Raw genomic sequence first — 13,274 nt, forward strand, 5'->3', positions numbered from 1 at the left:
ATTGCGTGCTGCCTAATGACTGTCTGCAGTGAGGTTCATTGACGGCCAGGTGATGTTTCCCTTTGTAAAAGCTGCACGATGTGGAGTCACCGGAGCTCACCTGGGGGCAGCCGAGGGGCTGTGCATGGTGGGATGGGGGCCTCTGTGTGGGACATCTCAGGTGCTGATGGGGACAGAAGGGTCATGAAGGGGATGTGGTGGGGATCTGCTCTGCCTGGGGACCCAGCCAAAATCTGGGGGGAACAAAAGAGCCAGATTTTCCCCAGTGAAGGCAGGAAGCAGCTGTGGGATGTGGTTCCTCACAGCCTGGCTGGGAGAGTCGTTAACCATTGGCCCAGTTTTAAGAGAAGGGTATGAACTCACACTCACTGAATGAGAGGAAATCTCTGCTCGCTGGGATGTGGTTTAACCCAGCTCCTGGGCTGTGTGTGCAAAGCAGGGGCTGTGCAGGACCCTTCCAGCTCTGTGCATGCTGCTTTCTGCTCCTGGCTGCAGCAGCTGCAGCTGAGCACTTTGTTTCACCCAGAGGTTCATGTGGGTCCTTTCCCAGTGGGAAGGCTGGGTGCTTCAAGGCACCTGGGGGCCTTTGCTCCATCTGTGAGGCTGTTTTCACCCACACCCATTTCCAAGCAGCAGTTTCCCTGTGTTTCATGCATGGCTTTGCACACTGAGCCCTCCCCTGTGCCCTGGGCATCCGTCCGCCTGGCTCCATGTAATGATGGCCGAGTGGAACTGTGGGGAGACGGGCTGCCCCGGGTCATGCATGCAGAGAACAGCTCTTCTGGGTGCTCCTTGTGCCACGTGCCCCACATCCCCATCACACTGCTGCCCTCACATTGGATGCTCCTGGTGGCACCTCCAGGCAGTGATGCAGCTCTCCTCTGTGCTGAGCATCCCGGTGCCATCGAGCACCTTTCCAAAGCAGGAGGGTTTTGTGCTGCCCATCCCAAAGCAGGACCTGGTGAGTAACACCTCCTGCTTGTTTACCTGCTGCTGGGGCTCCGCTTGGGCTCGCTGACTCATGCGGCACCTTCCCCTTGTGCCACTGCAGCTCCTGACAAATACTTTCCATTTTCCTGTATTACTTTAATTGCCCAACTTTGGGAAAACTGCTCCAGAGCAGCTCTGGGCTGTTGTGCCCCAGCTGGGTGTCCCAACATGGGGATGGTGGGGACATGGCATGCACAGATGCCATGGCTGTGCCCATGATGGGGTCACGTAGGGGAAGTCTCAAGTGCTGGATTCTCAGCAGCCCTGCTTGCTGCGCACGGCTGAGGCAGTGCAGCTGAATGCAGCCTGACAGGTTCATGGAGAGGCCCGTCCCGTTCTGTGGGATTTTTGGAGAGCTGCAGCCAGCCCCAGCACCAGCCCCAGCCCCAGCAGCACCAGCAGCACCAGCAGCACCGGCCTCATCCCCACATGCTGCCAGCCCTGGCGCCAGCTCACAGCCCTGAGCCACCAGCAGTCAGGCTGGCACTGCTGGGGACACCAACCCCGTGCCCTGTGGTGTCTGGGGGATCACAGCCCCTGCTCTCCCATAGGGACGGTATCCCCTTCATGGCATTTGGGGACACGGCAGCCCCCCACAATGCCCACAGTGCCTGAAACCCACCCTATGGAGCATCACTCACTACTTCTCCCTCCTCCAACTGGGGCACACCGGGTGTAGGACGTGCCGTGTCCCCATTGACATCATGGGATGAGAGGAGGGTCTGGGGGCAGAAGAGCTTTTAGAGAGCACCGTGTGTGCTCCGAGGGGTCGGTCAGGACACACTCAGTGATGGCATCGGGGATGCGGACACAGCGGGTGCTGTTCCTTGCCAAGGGCCGTGTAGCTTCTGGAACACTGGGGTGAGGAGAAAGATGAGAAACGCACCCAAAGCAGCTGGATCTGGGGCTGTCGGTGTGTATGGCCCCCAGGAGCAGGAGGGAGAACGATGATTAAAGCAGCCTTTGATGAAACCCCGGGTTAATAACGCAGCGAGCTGTGGTGCTGCCCTGTACTTATTGCAGGGTGACGGTGCCGAGGCCGGGACCCACATCAAACAACGGGGCAGCGCCTGGGGATTGGGGGGGGGGGATCGGCGCTGCGTGTCCCCGTTGTGTCCCCGCTCCGTCCCAGCTGCTGTAGGGCCGGCTCACGTCCCTTATCGCCACCGGGTCCCATTAACGTGCTGCCCCGCTCCGGATCGCCCCGCGTTGTGCAAACAGGGCAGTTCCTGGGGGCCCCAGGGCGGTGGCTGCACCTTGGTCCGTAATTTGTCACACGTTGGCTGTGCCCCCCCCAGCCCCCAACACACACATTGGGGTGTCCTGGAGGTGGTGGGGGCTGGGGACATCATTGGGGTGAATGGGGCAGGATGGGTCTATGGCACCGGGCGGTCGGGATGTGGCCGGGGGCGGGGGGGGGTCATGGTGCGGAGGGTCCATAGTGGGGCTGGGGGATCACGCAGGGTGGGAGGGGGCTGGATCTGTATGGGAGGGGATGGATTCAGTGCATGAAGGTGCAAAAGGGGGGGGGGGCACATACAGCGTTAATTGGGCTGTACACACACAGCGTTAATTGGGCTGTACACACACACACAGTGTTAGTGGGGCCGTACACACACACACAGCTCAAGGCCCCACGCCCCCCCACGCCCCCCCCAGCTGTCAGCACCGCCCCTCCCCCACAGCCGGACGGAGGGGCGGAGCCCTCCCCTCTCCTTGCATCCCATTGGCTGCCACAGCCTTTTGTTACCATCTCCTTCCTTCTCCATTGGTCAGACCCGCTGTCCATCACCGCATTGTCCCCGCCCCGTTCCCGCTGTCTCTCCCCTCAGCCCCGCTCAGTCTCTCCGTGCGCTGACGCCGCTCGGTGCCCCCGCTCCCACCCCTCTTTTGTTTCTCCTTGTGCTCCTTGTTGTTTTTACCCCCTATTTTCTCTATTTATTGTCCTCCTTTATTCCCCTCCCTTCCATCCCGGCTGGTTTCGGTGGCGGTTCGGGGTTGTTTTTTTGGTTGGTTGTTATTATTGGGGCCCTGTCTCCCGGCTCTCGGTGCAGGCCTTGGCCCGCCATGGGCGCGGTGTTGGCGGTGGGGCGGTGCGGCCGCTCCGCGGGGCGCTGAGCGGATCGTGGAGCGGGGCCGGGACTCGCCATGGCCGCCAAGGACAACCCGTGTAGGAAGTTCCAGGCCAACATCTTCAACAAGAGCAAGTGCCAGAACTGCTTCAAACCCCGCGAGTCGCACCTGCTCAACGACGAGGATCTCAACCAGGTGGGAACGGAACCCAAAGCCCCCCGCAACCGGCCCCTGCTGCTGACCCCGAGGGACTGTGGGGGCTGTGGGACCTGTGGGTATCAGGGGGTTGTTTGGGTGTTTAGTGACCCCATAGAGGGTTCTGTAGGTGTTTGGTGGGTACACAGATAGCTCAGGGTCGTATGAAGTCCCCAGGGTGATTGGTAGCCCTATGGGTAGCCCCATAGGTAGCACACAGCCCTCTGGATGCTGTATGGTCCCTATAGGTGCCTGGTAACCCTATGGATAGCATGGGGTTCCATAGGTGCTTGGTAGCCCATAGGTAGCACACAGCCCTCTGGTAATGCTATGGATCCTATGGATAGCATGGGGTTCCGTAGGTGCTTGGTAGCCCCATAGGTAGCACACAGCCCTCTGGATAGTATATGGTCCCATAGGTGCCTGGTAAGCCTGTGGATAGCATAGTGTTCCATAGGTGGTTGGTAGCCCATAGGTAGCACACAGCCCTTTGGATGCTGTACGGTCCCATAGGTGCCTGGTAACCCCCATGGATCCTATGGATAGCATGGGGTTCCATAGGTGCTTGGTAGCCCCATAGGTAGCACGCAGCCTCGTGGAGCTGTACGGGGCCCATAGGTGCCTGGTAACCCTATGGATAGCATGGGGTTCCATAGGTGCTTGGTAGCCCCATAGGTAGCTCAAGATCCTATGGATTATATTCTGTGGGTGCTTGTTGGCAGCCTGGGTGTAGCTCAAGCTCCTGTGGGCAGCATGGAGTCCCATAGGTGCTTCCAGGCCCTGTGGATAGCCCAGGATCCTATAGATAGCATGGGGTGCCATGAGTACCTGGTGTCCTCATGGATAGCCCAGGATCCTACTGATAGCATAACATCCCATGGGCACTGAGTGGCCCCATAGGTAGCTCAGGGTCGTATGGGTAACATAAGATCCCATGGCTTTCTGTTGGCCCCATAGTTAGCAGAGGGTTCTGTGGGATCTTCAGGGGTCCCATGTGTAGCATGGTGCCCCACTGGTGCTCCCAACAACAACATGGGCAGTTATGGGTCCCGTAGGTGCCTGCTGAGCCCATGGGTGCGCTGGGTCCCATGGATCCCATTTGGGGCTCAGGTATTCCATGGCTGATCCCTGCTCCCATAGTGTGCCTGGAGATCCAGTGGGGATCCAGTAGTCCCATGGATACATGGGGGTCCCACGGGGGCCACTTCGCCCACACGCTGGGTCCAAGTCCATGCTGTGATGTAAACAGCACAGCCCCCCTGGATCCTCTGGGCACGGCCCTCTGCCCTAAAGCACCCCAGATTAACTATGGACAGGGCAGAAGGTGGCTGTAGGTTTTGGGATTGTGGGGGAGAAATGGGCCTTCTTCCCCTCCTCTTCCTCCTCACAGCCTTCATACCCCCCTGTGGGGCAGCACCCAGCCCTATGGGGGGGTTTGGGGTAGGGAGTAGGGGGTGATGCAGCCCCTTGCTGCCCCCGGCCGGCACTGTCCTTTGCTGGGGTGGGGGCTGCCATCTCTGCTCCCGATCCTATTATGGCAATGAGATCAGACATATTTCTGTGCTTGTTGGGGGCGGGGGGAGGGGACACACACACACACACACACACACACACACACACACACACACACACCACATAATGAAATCTGAGGGCTAATATGGAAAAAATGTAACTGGAAAAAACGCCGTGCTGTGTGCGGGAAGGGGCGGGCGGCCGGGCCCAGACAAAGGAGCGTCCTTGGGGGTGAATGGGGTGAACCCCCCCGGGGCCTGGTTGTCCCCTCCCTCTGCCCCTCATAGGGTTCTACTGCCATCATCCTGCTTTTAGGATGGGGGGGTCACAGCGCTGCACGCTGCCCCCTGCAGCAGAGTGTACGGGGAATGGGAGGAAAGGCCCCTGGTCTGCTTGCTTTGTCCTGTGGGGTCCCTAAGGGGGGGCTGGTCCCAGAGGTTGGGGTCACTGCAGGGATCAGATCAATGCCCAGCGTTGGGGGTTTCACTGGGGGAAGCGTTTTGATCTCACTCGGTTTCTCCCCCGCAGCCCGGGCGGAACGATCCCACTGCTTCCCCATAAGATGGAGGCTCCGGAGCGTGTGATGCACACAGCCACGGCCCCACTGCTTCCAGCAGCACTTTGGGGTCTGTGCTCTGCTGTGAGCACCGATGGGCTCCGGGCACCCGGTGTGACGGCCCCAGCACAGCTCCCCATCTCCACTTCTGTGTATTGTTATTATTATTTTGGTGATCATTATGACTTTTAATCCCCACGTGGGTGTCGGGAGCCCTGCTGCTCATTGGTGACCCGTCGCAAACCTTTGGCGGTGTTGGTGGGTTGGGGTTGGTGCCCCAGGGCAGCCCCCAGCCCTGGATTAGCTGCAGCTCCTGGTAATCGGGCTTCAAAGGGCTGCGGGGCTCTAAGTCCCAAATCCTGCTCTGTTCATGAGTTGTTTGTGTGGGTTCGGTGCGATGTGGGGCGGCCCCATGGAGTGCCAGGGGAAAACAGGGGTGGGGGCTGCTGTGCTGCCCCTGGTGTGAGCCGGAGCCTTGATCTCAGTGCGTGGTGCTGCCCTGTTCCCTGTGATCCCTGCTTTGGGGTTTCCCACCTTCCTAAAGGGGTTTGGTGTCACCTGGACCCCTCTCAGCTCCTGTGGTCTGTGAGGGAAAGCGAAGCCCCACGATGGGAATTGACCTCGGCATCCATCGCTCTTGGCCTGGGTGGGAGGAGAGCAGAGCTCAGCGCCGTCGCTTTAATTCTCCCTTGGGGGCACAGGACTGGCACAGAGCAGGAACTCCAGGCCGCCCTCCCAGCTCCCCGTGTTTTATTGCCCTTGTTTTTGGCATGGGCGCCCCAAGGGCCACCCAGCAGGACTGTGCCACTCACAGACATTTCCCACCACCATCCCCAGCAGTGAGTTCGGATATTTCCCTCCTTTGGATGTTATTGCTTCCCTTCTGTTCTGGACACCAAACAGGCAGACGGGAAGCGGCAGCTCAGGGTGCCCCATTGCTGGCTGTGTGAGCACCACGCAGAGCTTTGCTTTAGGCTGTTGTGTTGATGCAGCTGTGCGGGCAGAGGCCTCGTGTCCCCGGGGATGAGTGGGGCTGGTGCAGTGTGCTGGTCTCAGTGCATCCTCCCCCCATTAACCTTGCACCTATGGGGCTGTGTGACCCCAGATCCCGGCTCTGTGTGTTGCTGCAGGGCAGTAGGGGAGGTGTTGTGTCCCGGGCACGTTTTCACTTCCACCCCCTACTCAGTGTGGGAGGAGAAGCCCCCTCGTTCCTGGAAAGCAGCCCCCGCTGTATCGTCATGTCATTCATTAATGGTTAAGACCAAACAGGGAAGGTTCTCTGCAAATGTCAAAGCCTCCATGGCTGCTGCAGGCAGGAATTTGGGAGCGGGGCAATGCGTGGTACCCCGTGCCTTGCACTCCTACACCGGGGAGCCCCAGCCCCTTTGCACATTTACACACTGCTGTCGGTCTGCACGGCGCCGCTCCTTATCTGCTGTGGCACCCGAGGAAGCGATAAATCCCAGCTCCAGCACTCGGAGCTGCTGCTCTGTGCTGGGGAGCGGCTGCTGCAGGGCACGGCTGTGGGCATGGGGCAGGTCTGCAGGGTCCTTCCCCCCACCCCGTAAGTGTGCCGTGTGGATGTGTTGTTGTGGGACAGGCTGCTGCTGTCTGTGCCTGCTCACCTGGCTGCCCTCGCTCATGGGGTTGCTGCTGGGGTGGGAAGGGGAGTGAAGCAGCAGCGCTTGCAGGGTGAGTGCTGGGTGCTGCAGGGCTCCATGGTCCTTGCTGCATCCTATGGCAGCATGCAGAGCACAAAGCAGCACCCATCAGTTCCTGCAAGCAGTGCTCAGGGCAGGGCAGCACACTCAGCTGTCACGCCCCGTTCTCACCCCAGTGCTGTGACACCTTCCCCATACTGACCTGCCCCAGTGACAGATGAGCTGTGTAGGGCTGCAGGTACCTGGGTTCCCTATGTGAGGTTGGTGGTGGTGACCTCCCCTCGAGCTGTGCAAGGAGAGGGGGCTGCAAACAGGGATCTTGTTGGTGCCCAACTCGTGGGATTGCTTCCATCTCCAGAGAGGCTGTTGCTGCTGTTTGTTTTTGGGGAGGTGTGTGCAGCTGTGTGGGCTGGGGCTGATGGGGCAGCAGCATCCCTGTGGTACCAGCCTGTGTCTGGCCCCATGGGCTGTCACGGAATCATAGAATTGAATCATTAACGTTGGAGAAGCCTTGTAAGAACACCAAGTCTGACTGCTGAGCCATCCCCACCGTGCCACCAAACCATGTCCTTGTGCATGCAGTTCTGCTCCAGGACCCCGTGCTGCCCATTGGAAAGGAGTGACCTGTCTCTGCCCCACAGCACTGAGGATGTGCAAGTGTTCTGCATTACCCCAACCCTGGAGCTGTGCTCAGGAGCTGTGTGTGCCCGTGGAGCACCAGGACAGACGGACACCGTGGCTGGAGCAGGGTGTGGGTACCCCAGAGCAGGTGATGGGCACAGAGACCCCCAGCAGGGTGCTCTGCCAGGCAGTGAAGCTGATCAAGGCCAGTCAGGGTTGGAGGTGGGATGGGTACCTGGGTGTGCCGCATGCAGAGGTGCGACCGGAAGCGGCGCGGTGACGCCGGGGCGTTGCTGCCTGAGTCAGCTCTGTCGGTCCCACGGGGCTGTGGGGCTCCCACCGGCACAGCACCATCCCTGCGCCCATCTTCACGGCCAAGTGGCTCCTTCTGCACCTTCGGCCCATTGGCTTCATCACTGGAGGAGCTGACTCTGGTCTTCTGCCCGCCCCAGGAACACTGGGATCGCTCCAGCACTGCTCTCTGGATCCGCTCACATAGGGGAGTCTCGCTCTGAGCCGTGCCCACGGATCTTATTTTAACCCGATGCAGGTGCAGTGGATTTATTCCGGGCACAGTTTGTGCTCACATCCTTCTATTTGTGCCTTTCTGGGCACCGCTTTTGGCAGCAGTTTGTTTGGGTTTGGCTTTAAAAAGCGCTTCTCTGCGGGGGGACAGAGCCAGGCTGCCCACGCGCTGGGTGCAAACTCGTACCTTGTGGCTGTTTTGGTTTTGGTATCTGAAATTGGATCTTTCTGCCCAAATAAGTACGGTCCTCTGATTGTGCTGTGTTAAGGTTGTGTGTTTCTGGTGCTGGAGAGGGCTGTGACAAAATGGGGCAGGTGGGGCTGGGTGAGACCAGGGGGGGGTTCTGACCCCAGTGGTGGTGATATGGGGTCATTTCATCCCTGTGTATGGGGTCTGGTACAGTGGGGGTTGCTTGTAGAGGTGGCTCTGAGGGGCTGGAGGGGGACTTGGGTGTCAGAGGAGGGTTCTGTGCTGTGGTGGTGGTGTTGGGGATGCTGTGTGCTGCCTCCTCCATCCTATTCCTCCTTCCTGGCCATGATGGTGCCTCCAGGATGGACTCATTCTGTGTGCTTTTTGTAGGGAGCTCGGTGCCTCTGTGCCCCATTCCTACAAGCCCAGAATCACCTCGGATTACTCAGTATTTCGCAATTTTGCTTTTTATTCTTCCCTGCTCCAAAGTCCCGGCGTGGGCACAGGGCTGGGTGCTGTCACAGCACTGCCGGGTGGGGCAGCGTGGGATGGGGGTGGTGTGGGGTCCCAGAGTCCCTGCAGTGCTGGGGGCAGCGGTGCCATCGTGGCCATCCAGTACAGGTGATGCTCTGAGAGATGCCACCCCAAAAGGGGCAGTGGGCTATAAGGGATTGTGTTATTTCTTCCCACTTTACAAGGAGTGAAAGGACTTGCTCGGGTTTGTTCTCATTTTGCTTGCTGGGTGCTCCACTCATTTGCCAGTTTTTGGTGCCTAGGCGGTTTCTTCTATTGTTCTCAGGGATTTTTCCAGAGGGGAAACTTTATTTATTTATTTATTTATTTATTTTCTTTAGCATTACAAAACCAGCAGCTGGCAGGAGGGATCTCAGGGAGCTGCTGCATTGGACACTGTTTTAAGTGAAAAAAATGATTAATAAAAAGGAGAAGAATGAAAGCAGATAGATGGCTTAACCAGCAGTTCAAGGGGTGGTGGGAATATGGAATTCTTGACCCCTTCCCTGTGTGGCAGCTCCAGCTGATCCCTCTCTGCTCTTCCCTTTCAGGCCAAACCCATTTACGGTGGCTGGCTGCTGCTGGCCCCCGAAGGAACGGACTTTGACAATCCTGTCCATCGCTCTCGGGTAAGGGACACCCTGTGGGTGCTGGGGGTGGGACGGAGCAGGGCGGGGACGCTGCACCCATCCCCTTGTGCAAGCCAGGGATGTTTCCTGCTGCAGGGTTTTCTGCTGGGTGTGCAGTTTGCTGGGCTGGGGCACTGCAGAACCTGCTCCGTTCAAGCCGTGTGATGTTACTGCTGGCTGCTGTTGTGTTTTGGTGCCTTGATAATCAGCTGCCCAAACGGGGTCACTGATAGAGCTCAAGCCTTGCAGCACTGTAACCAGCAGGGTTGGAGCATCCCCTGCGTCCCTGCCCTGTCCTGCAGCCTGAGGTTCCCATTGCTGCCAGCAGTAAAAACTCTCCCCCAACACTGGGTTCAGCCCAGGGTATGTGGGCATTATTGGGAGTCACAGCTCACTGGGACATAGCACTGTGGTTCACTGGATCCTCAGTGGTTTTGCTGTCCCCGAGCACATTGGACTTTGCCCGAAGGGCTGAGAAAAAAAGAGATAAGAATTGCTGCACTGGGGCTATGAATCTGTGACTTTTTTTTTTTTTTTTTCCCCTTTAAATTTCAGCCTGCTCAACCAGTTTTTGCTCTGGGCTGCAAACAGCCTGGCATGCACAGAAAGGCCCTTTCCATCCAGATCAGGGCTCCGATCTGGTTGCACATCGCTGTGTTGAGAGAGGCCTGGGGGGGCTTTGCATCATGTTGGAGCTTTGCTGGGGGATGTCCTGCATTGTGGCCCCAGCTTTGTGGGCTGCTGTTGTAACTCCCTTTGCTGTTTTCTCTTGCAGAAATGGCAGCGTCGGTTCTTCATCCTCTACGAGCACGGGTTGCTGCGCTACGCCCTCGACGAGATGGTGAGTGCTGCGTGGCCACGGCATTGCTGCTAATGGGGACCTGCAGTGGTGGTGCTGCTTCTGGAGCGTGGCACCAAGCTGCTGACCTGTGGTGTCCCATGGAGCTGGATGGCCAAGCTCACCTGTTGGAGGGCACTGGGAAAAGCTCAGCGTTGGTATAAACCAGCAATGGGATTGTGCTGCTGGCAGACCTGGTACTGGTGGGGAGTGCTGAGCCCAAGGTCCCCCCCAGCTCCTTCCCATCCTGCTCCTTGGTGCTGGGGAGGGTTTGATAGTGGAGGATTGCTGTAGCTGTGCCTGAGGAGGAGGCTGTGTGTGGTGCTGGTGTAAAGTAGGTCAGGCGGAACGTGGAACGCCTTCGTGCTGCTCATCCTTCCTGGGAGCTGTGTCCGCCCGCACTGCTCTGGGAGCAAAAAGATGGAGGGAGGAAGGAAGGAAAGCAGCTCTCCCATCCATTGCAAGCTGCCAAGTGGGCTGCTGAGCCTGGGGGAGTCAGCCCTGCTGTGTCCACCTGCGGCTGCCTATTGGCAAAATGCTGCAGGTTGCATGGGGTTTTGCACAGCACAGCCTGATCCCGTGTGCTGGGATGCAGCTGGGTGAGAGGCTCGTGGAGCCGGGTGCACTGGGGTTCAGGGTGTGCACGCACGTGGGATGGGGTGTAGGAGTGCAGCGTGTTTCTCCAGAGCGTTGCCTTCTGTTGTTTGTTTGTTTGTATTCTTGCTTGGGGTTGCTCCAAGTCCCGTAAATAATTTAAACATCTCCATTCAGAGCTGCGGAGGCTTTTGATGCGTTTCTGGTGTCACAACAACCTGTGCTGGGCTGCTGTTTGGTGTCCTACAAACAAAGCGCAATGTGCTGCGTGGAGAAATGCCTTGAGGAGGGAGTTGGGAAATGTGATGTTTGTGGGGTTTTTTTTTGCTGTATTGCATCCCATGATGACTGCCTATGGCATTGCTGCCCCTGGGCAGGAGCAGCAGGCAGTGCCCCAGCCCCATTGCTGTGCTCTCGTGTCCCTGTGCTGTCACTGGAGAGTGGACCGAGGGCTGGGGGAGCACCGTGCAGTTCCATTGGGCTGCCTGGGAGGGAAAAAAGTGGGGTGAAAAAAAAAACAGCAAAAAGGGCATGAGAGGAGCGTTACCTCTCCCTGTTGGCTCCTTGCACTGAGCACCACAGGAGGAGGGCAGGGAGCATCCTCACCGTGGCCATAGATGGAGGAGATGGAGCTGCTCCCCTCAGGAGCAGGGGTCTGACACATGGTATAAAAATACCCCCCTGACCTTTCTGCAGATCACGTCCCTGCACCGGCTCTGCTAATGCCCGTGGCACCGGAGCATCCCTGCCTGCAGTGTGCCTGTGCCCTGTGCCAGGACAGCATTGTGCTGCCAACACTGGAGCTATGTGGGAAAGTGCTGATTCCCTTGGGATGAGACCCTCACTGTGACAGCGGTGTCATCTGCTGCTGTCCCTTGTGATTGAGAGCATCATCTTCCTCGGGTGCTTCCCTGTGTTTGCTTTGCTCTGGTGCTTGCTGCAGGTTCCCCTATGGCGATTTCCAGTGTGTAGCTCAGACAGTGTCATGGCTCTGATGGGTTTGGGACCCTCTCCCACCATGTCAACGGATGCTCTGGTTGGATATTAGGAAAAATGTCTTCTCTGAAGGGGTGGTCAGGCACTGGAACTGCTGCCTGTGGAGGTGGTGGAGTCACTGTCTCTGGAGTGGAGTCACGTCTCCAGGACCATGGAGATGTGGCACTGAGGGACATGGTTTGGTGTCGTGGTGGGGATGGGTCAATGGTTGGACCTGATCTTAGGGGTCTTTTCCAACCTTGATGATTCTGTGACCGCACAGCGGCAGGCAGGGATGGTTGAGTAATGGAGAATGGCTGTGTGCAGGGCAGAGATCCGATGTGGGATGCAAAGACTGAGCTCCATTCCTGCCCCCCACTTTGGGCTGAAATTATGGGGGGACGCTGGTTTGTCCTTGAGGTCTCACCCATGCATCTGGCTCCACATCAGAACCAGGGCTTTTCCCAGGGGGATGCTGCTGTTTTGCTCAGGGAGGGATCTGCATTGCAGGAACGATTCCCCTCTCTGTGCTTCTGGAGGTCCCATGGTGGGGGGACATGGCAGCGTGCTGGGAGCTGGACGGCAGCTGGGCAGGGACCTCCCAGGAGGTGGATTGAGTTGCTCTGCCCTGAACCTGTTAGACATTAATTGTGTGGGTTTGGCAATTTCTGCTATATTAAAAATGAGGAGGGGAGGAAGGCGTGGGATGCAGGCAGGGTAGGGGGGGTTTAAGCTCCCCATTGGCAGTGCTGGCCTCCTCTTCCTCCCTGTGACCATGAGCAAAGGGCACATCTGGTTCTGAGCTGGGGTCAGCGGCTAATGAGCTGCTGCCCTGCAAGCAGAGGGCCGTGCTGGCAGCACACTGGAGCCCACAGCTCACTGCTGGGGTTGAGGGGAGCTCTGAGGACGGCCCGGGGATGCACACAAGGCAGATGCCACAAGCACTGGGTTGGGCCAAGCACCCAGAACCTCCTCTTTGCATTGGGAGCCCCAAGTACTGCCCAAATCCCATCAGTGGGACAGGGTGTGCGTGGGGGGAAGGCACCGGTTTGGAAGCAGAGCAATCTCAGAACTGACCCAAGCAGTTGCATTGCACCCCTGAAAAGCAGCCACCCCTATACTCCCTGTGCTCCAGCATCAGTGCACATGGGGCTCACCAGGACCCTGCAGGGGGAAAGAGTTCCTGTGCTGTGCCTGTCTCCTTCCCCTCCAGCCCCGACGTGCAGCAGCGTGCCAACAGGCTGCTCCCAGCTCTGCTGAGCCCTGGGGAAGCCAAGCCTGCTCCAACCTGCACGCATTCCTCACTCCCATCAGCAGTGGCTGGCTGCTCACGGTTTGCTTAGGGTTGCATTCCCATGCTGAACAGCCTCTTGGTTGTTTGTGCTGTGAATCCATGAGCTGT

At 58.3% G+C, this 13,274-nt stretch overlaps 1 protein-coding gene across 10 annotated transcripts in view; it reads left to right on the plus strand.

The window, feature by feature from the left end:
• Nucleotides 1-2,788: 2,788 nt before the first annotated feature.
• Nucleotides 2,789-13,274, plus strand: part of MPRIP (myosin phosphatase Rho interacting protein) — a 57,178-nt gene continuing 46,692 nt past the window's right edge. For 4 of the 10 annotated variants that reach the window (XM_032447633.1, XM_032447632.1, XM_015876574.2 and 1 more), the window contains exons 1-3: nucleotides 2,789-3,258; nucleotides 9,388-9,465; nucleotides 10,241-10,306. In XM_032447633.1, coding sequence (XP_032303524.1) covers nucleotides 3,139-3,258; nucleotides 9,388-9,465; nucleotides 10,241-10,306 — 264 coding nt within the window. In that variant the 5' untranslated portion in view covers nucleotides 2,789-3,138. Of the gene's footprint in view, nucleotides 3,259-8,135; nucleotides 8,159-9,387; nucleotides 9,466-10,240; nucleotides 10,307-13,274 lie in introns of those variants that run through there. The other 6 variants (XM_032447634.1, XM_015876575.2, XM_015876580.2 and 3 more) reach the window with 3 other exon arrangements.

Source organism: Coturnix japonica, chromosome 14 (assembly GCF_001577835.2).
Source record: "Coturnix japonica isolate 7356 chromosome 14, Coturnix japonica 2.1, whole genome shotgun sequence".
Lineage (NCBI taxonomy): Eukaryota > Metazoa > Chordata > Aves > Galliformes > Phasianidae > Coturnix > Coturnix japonica.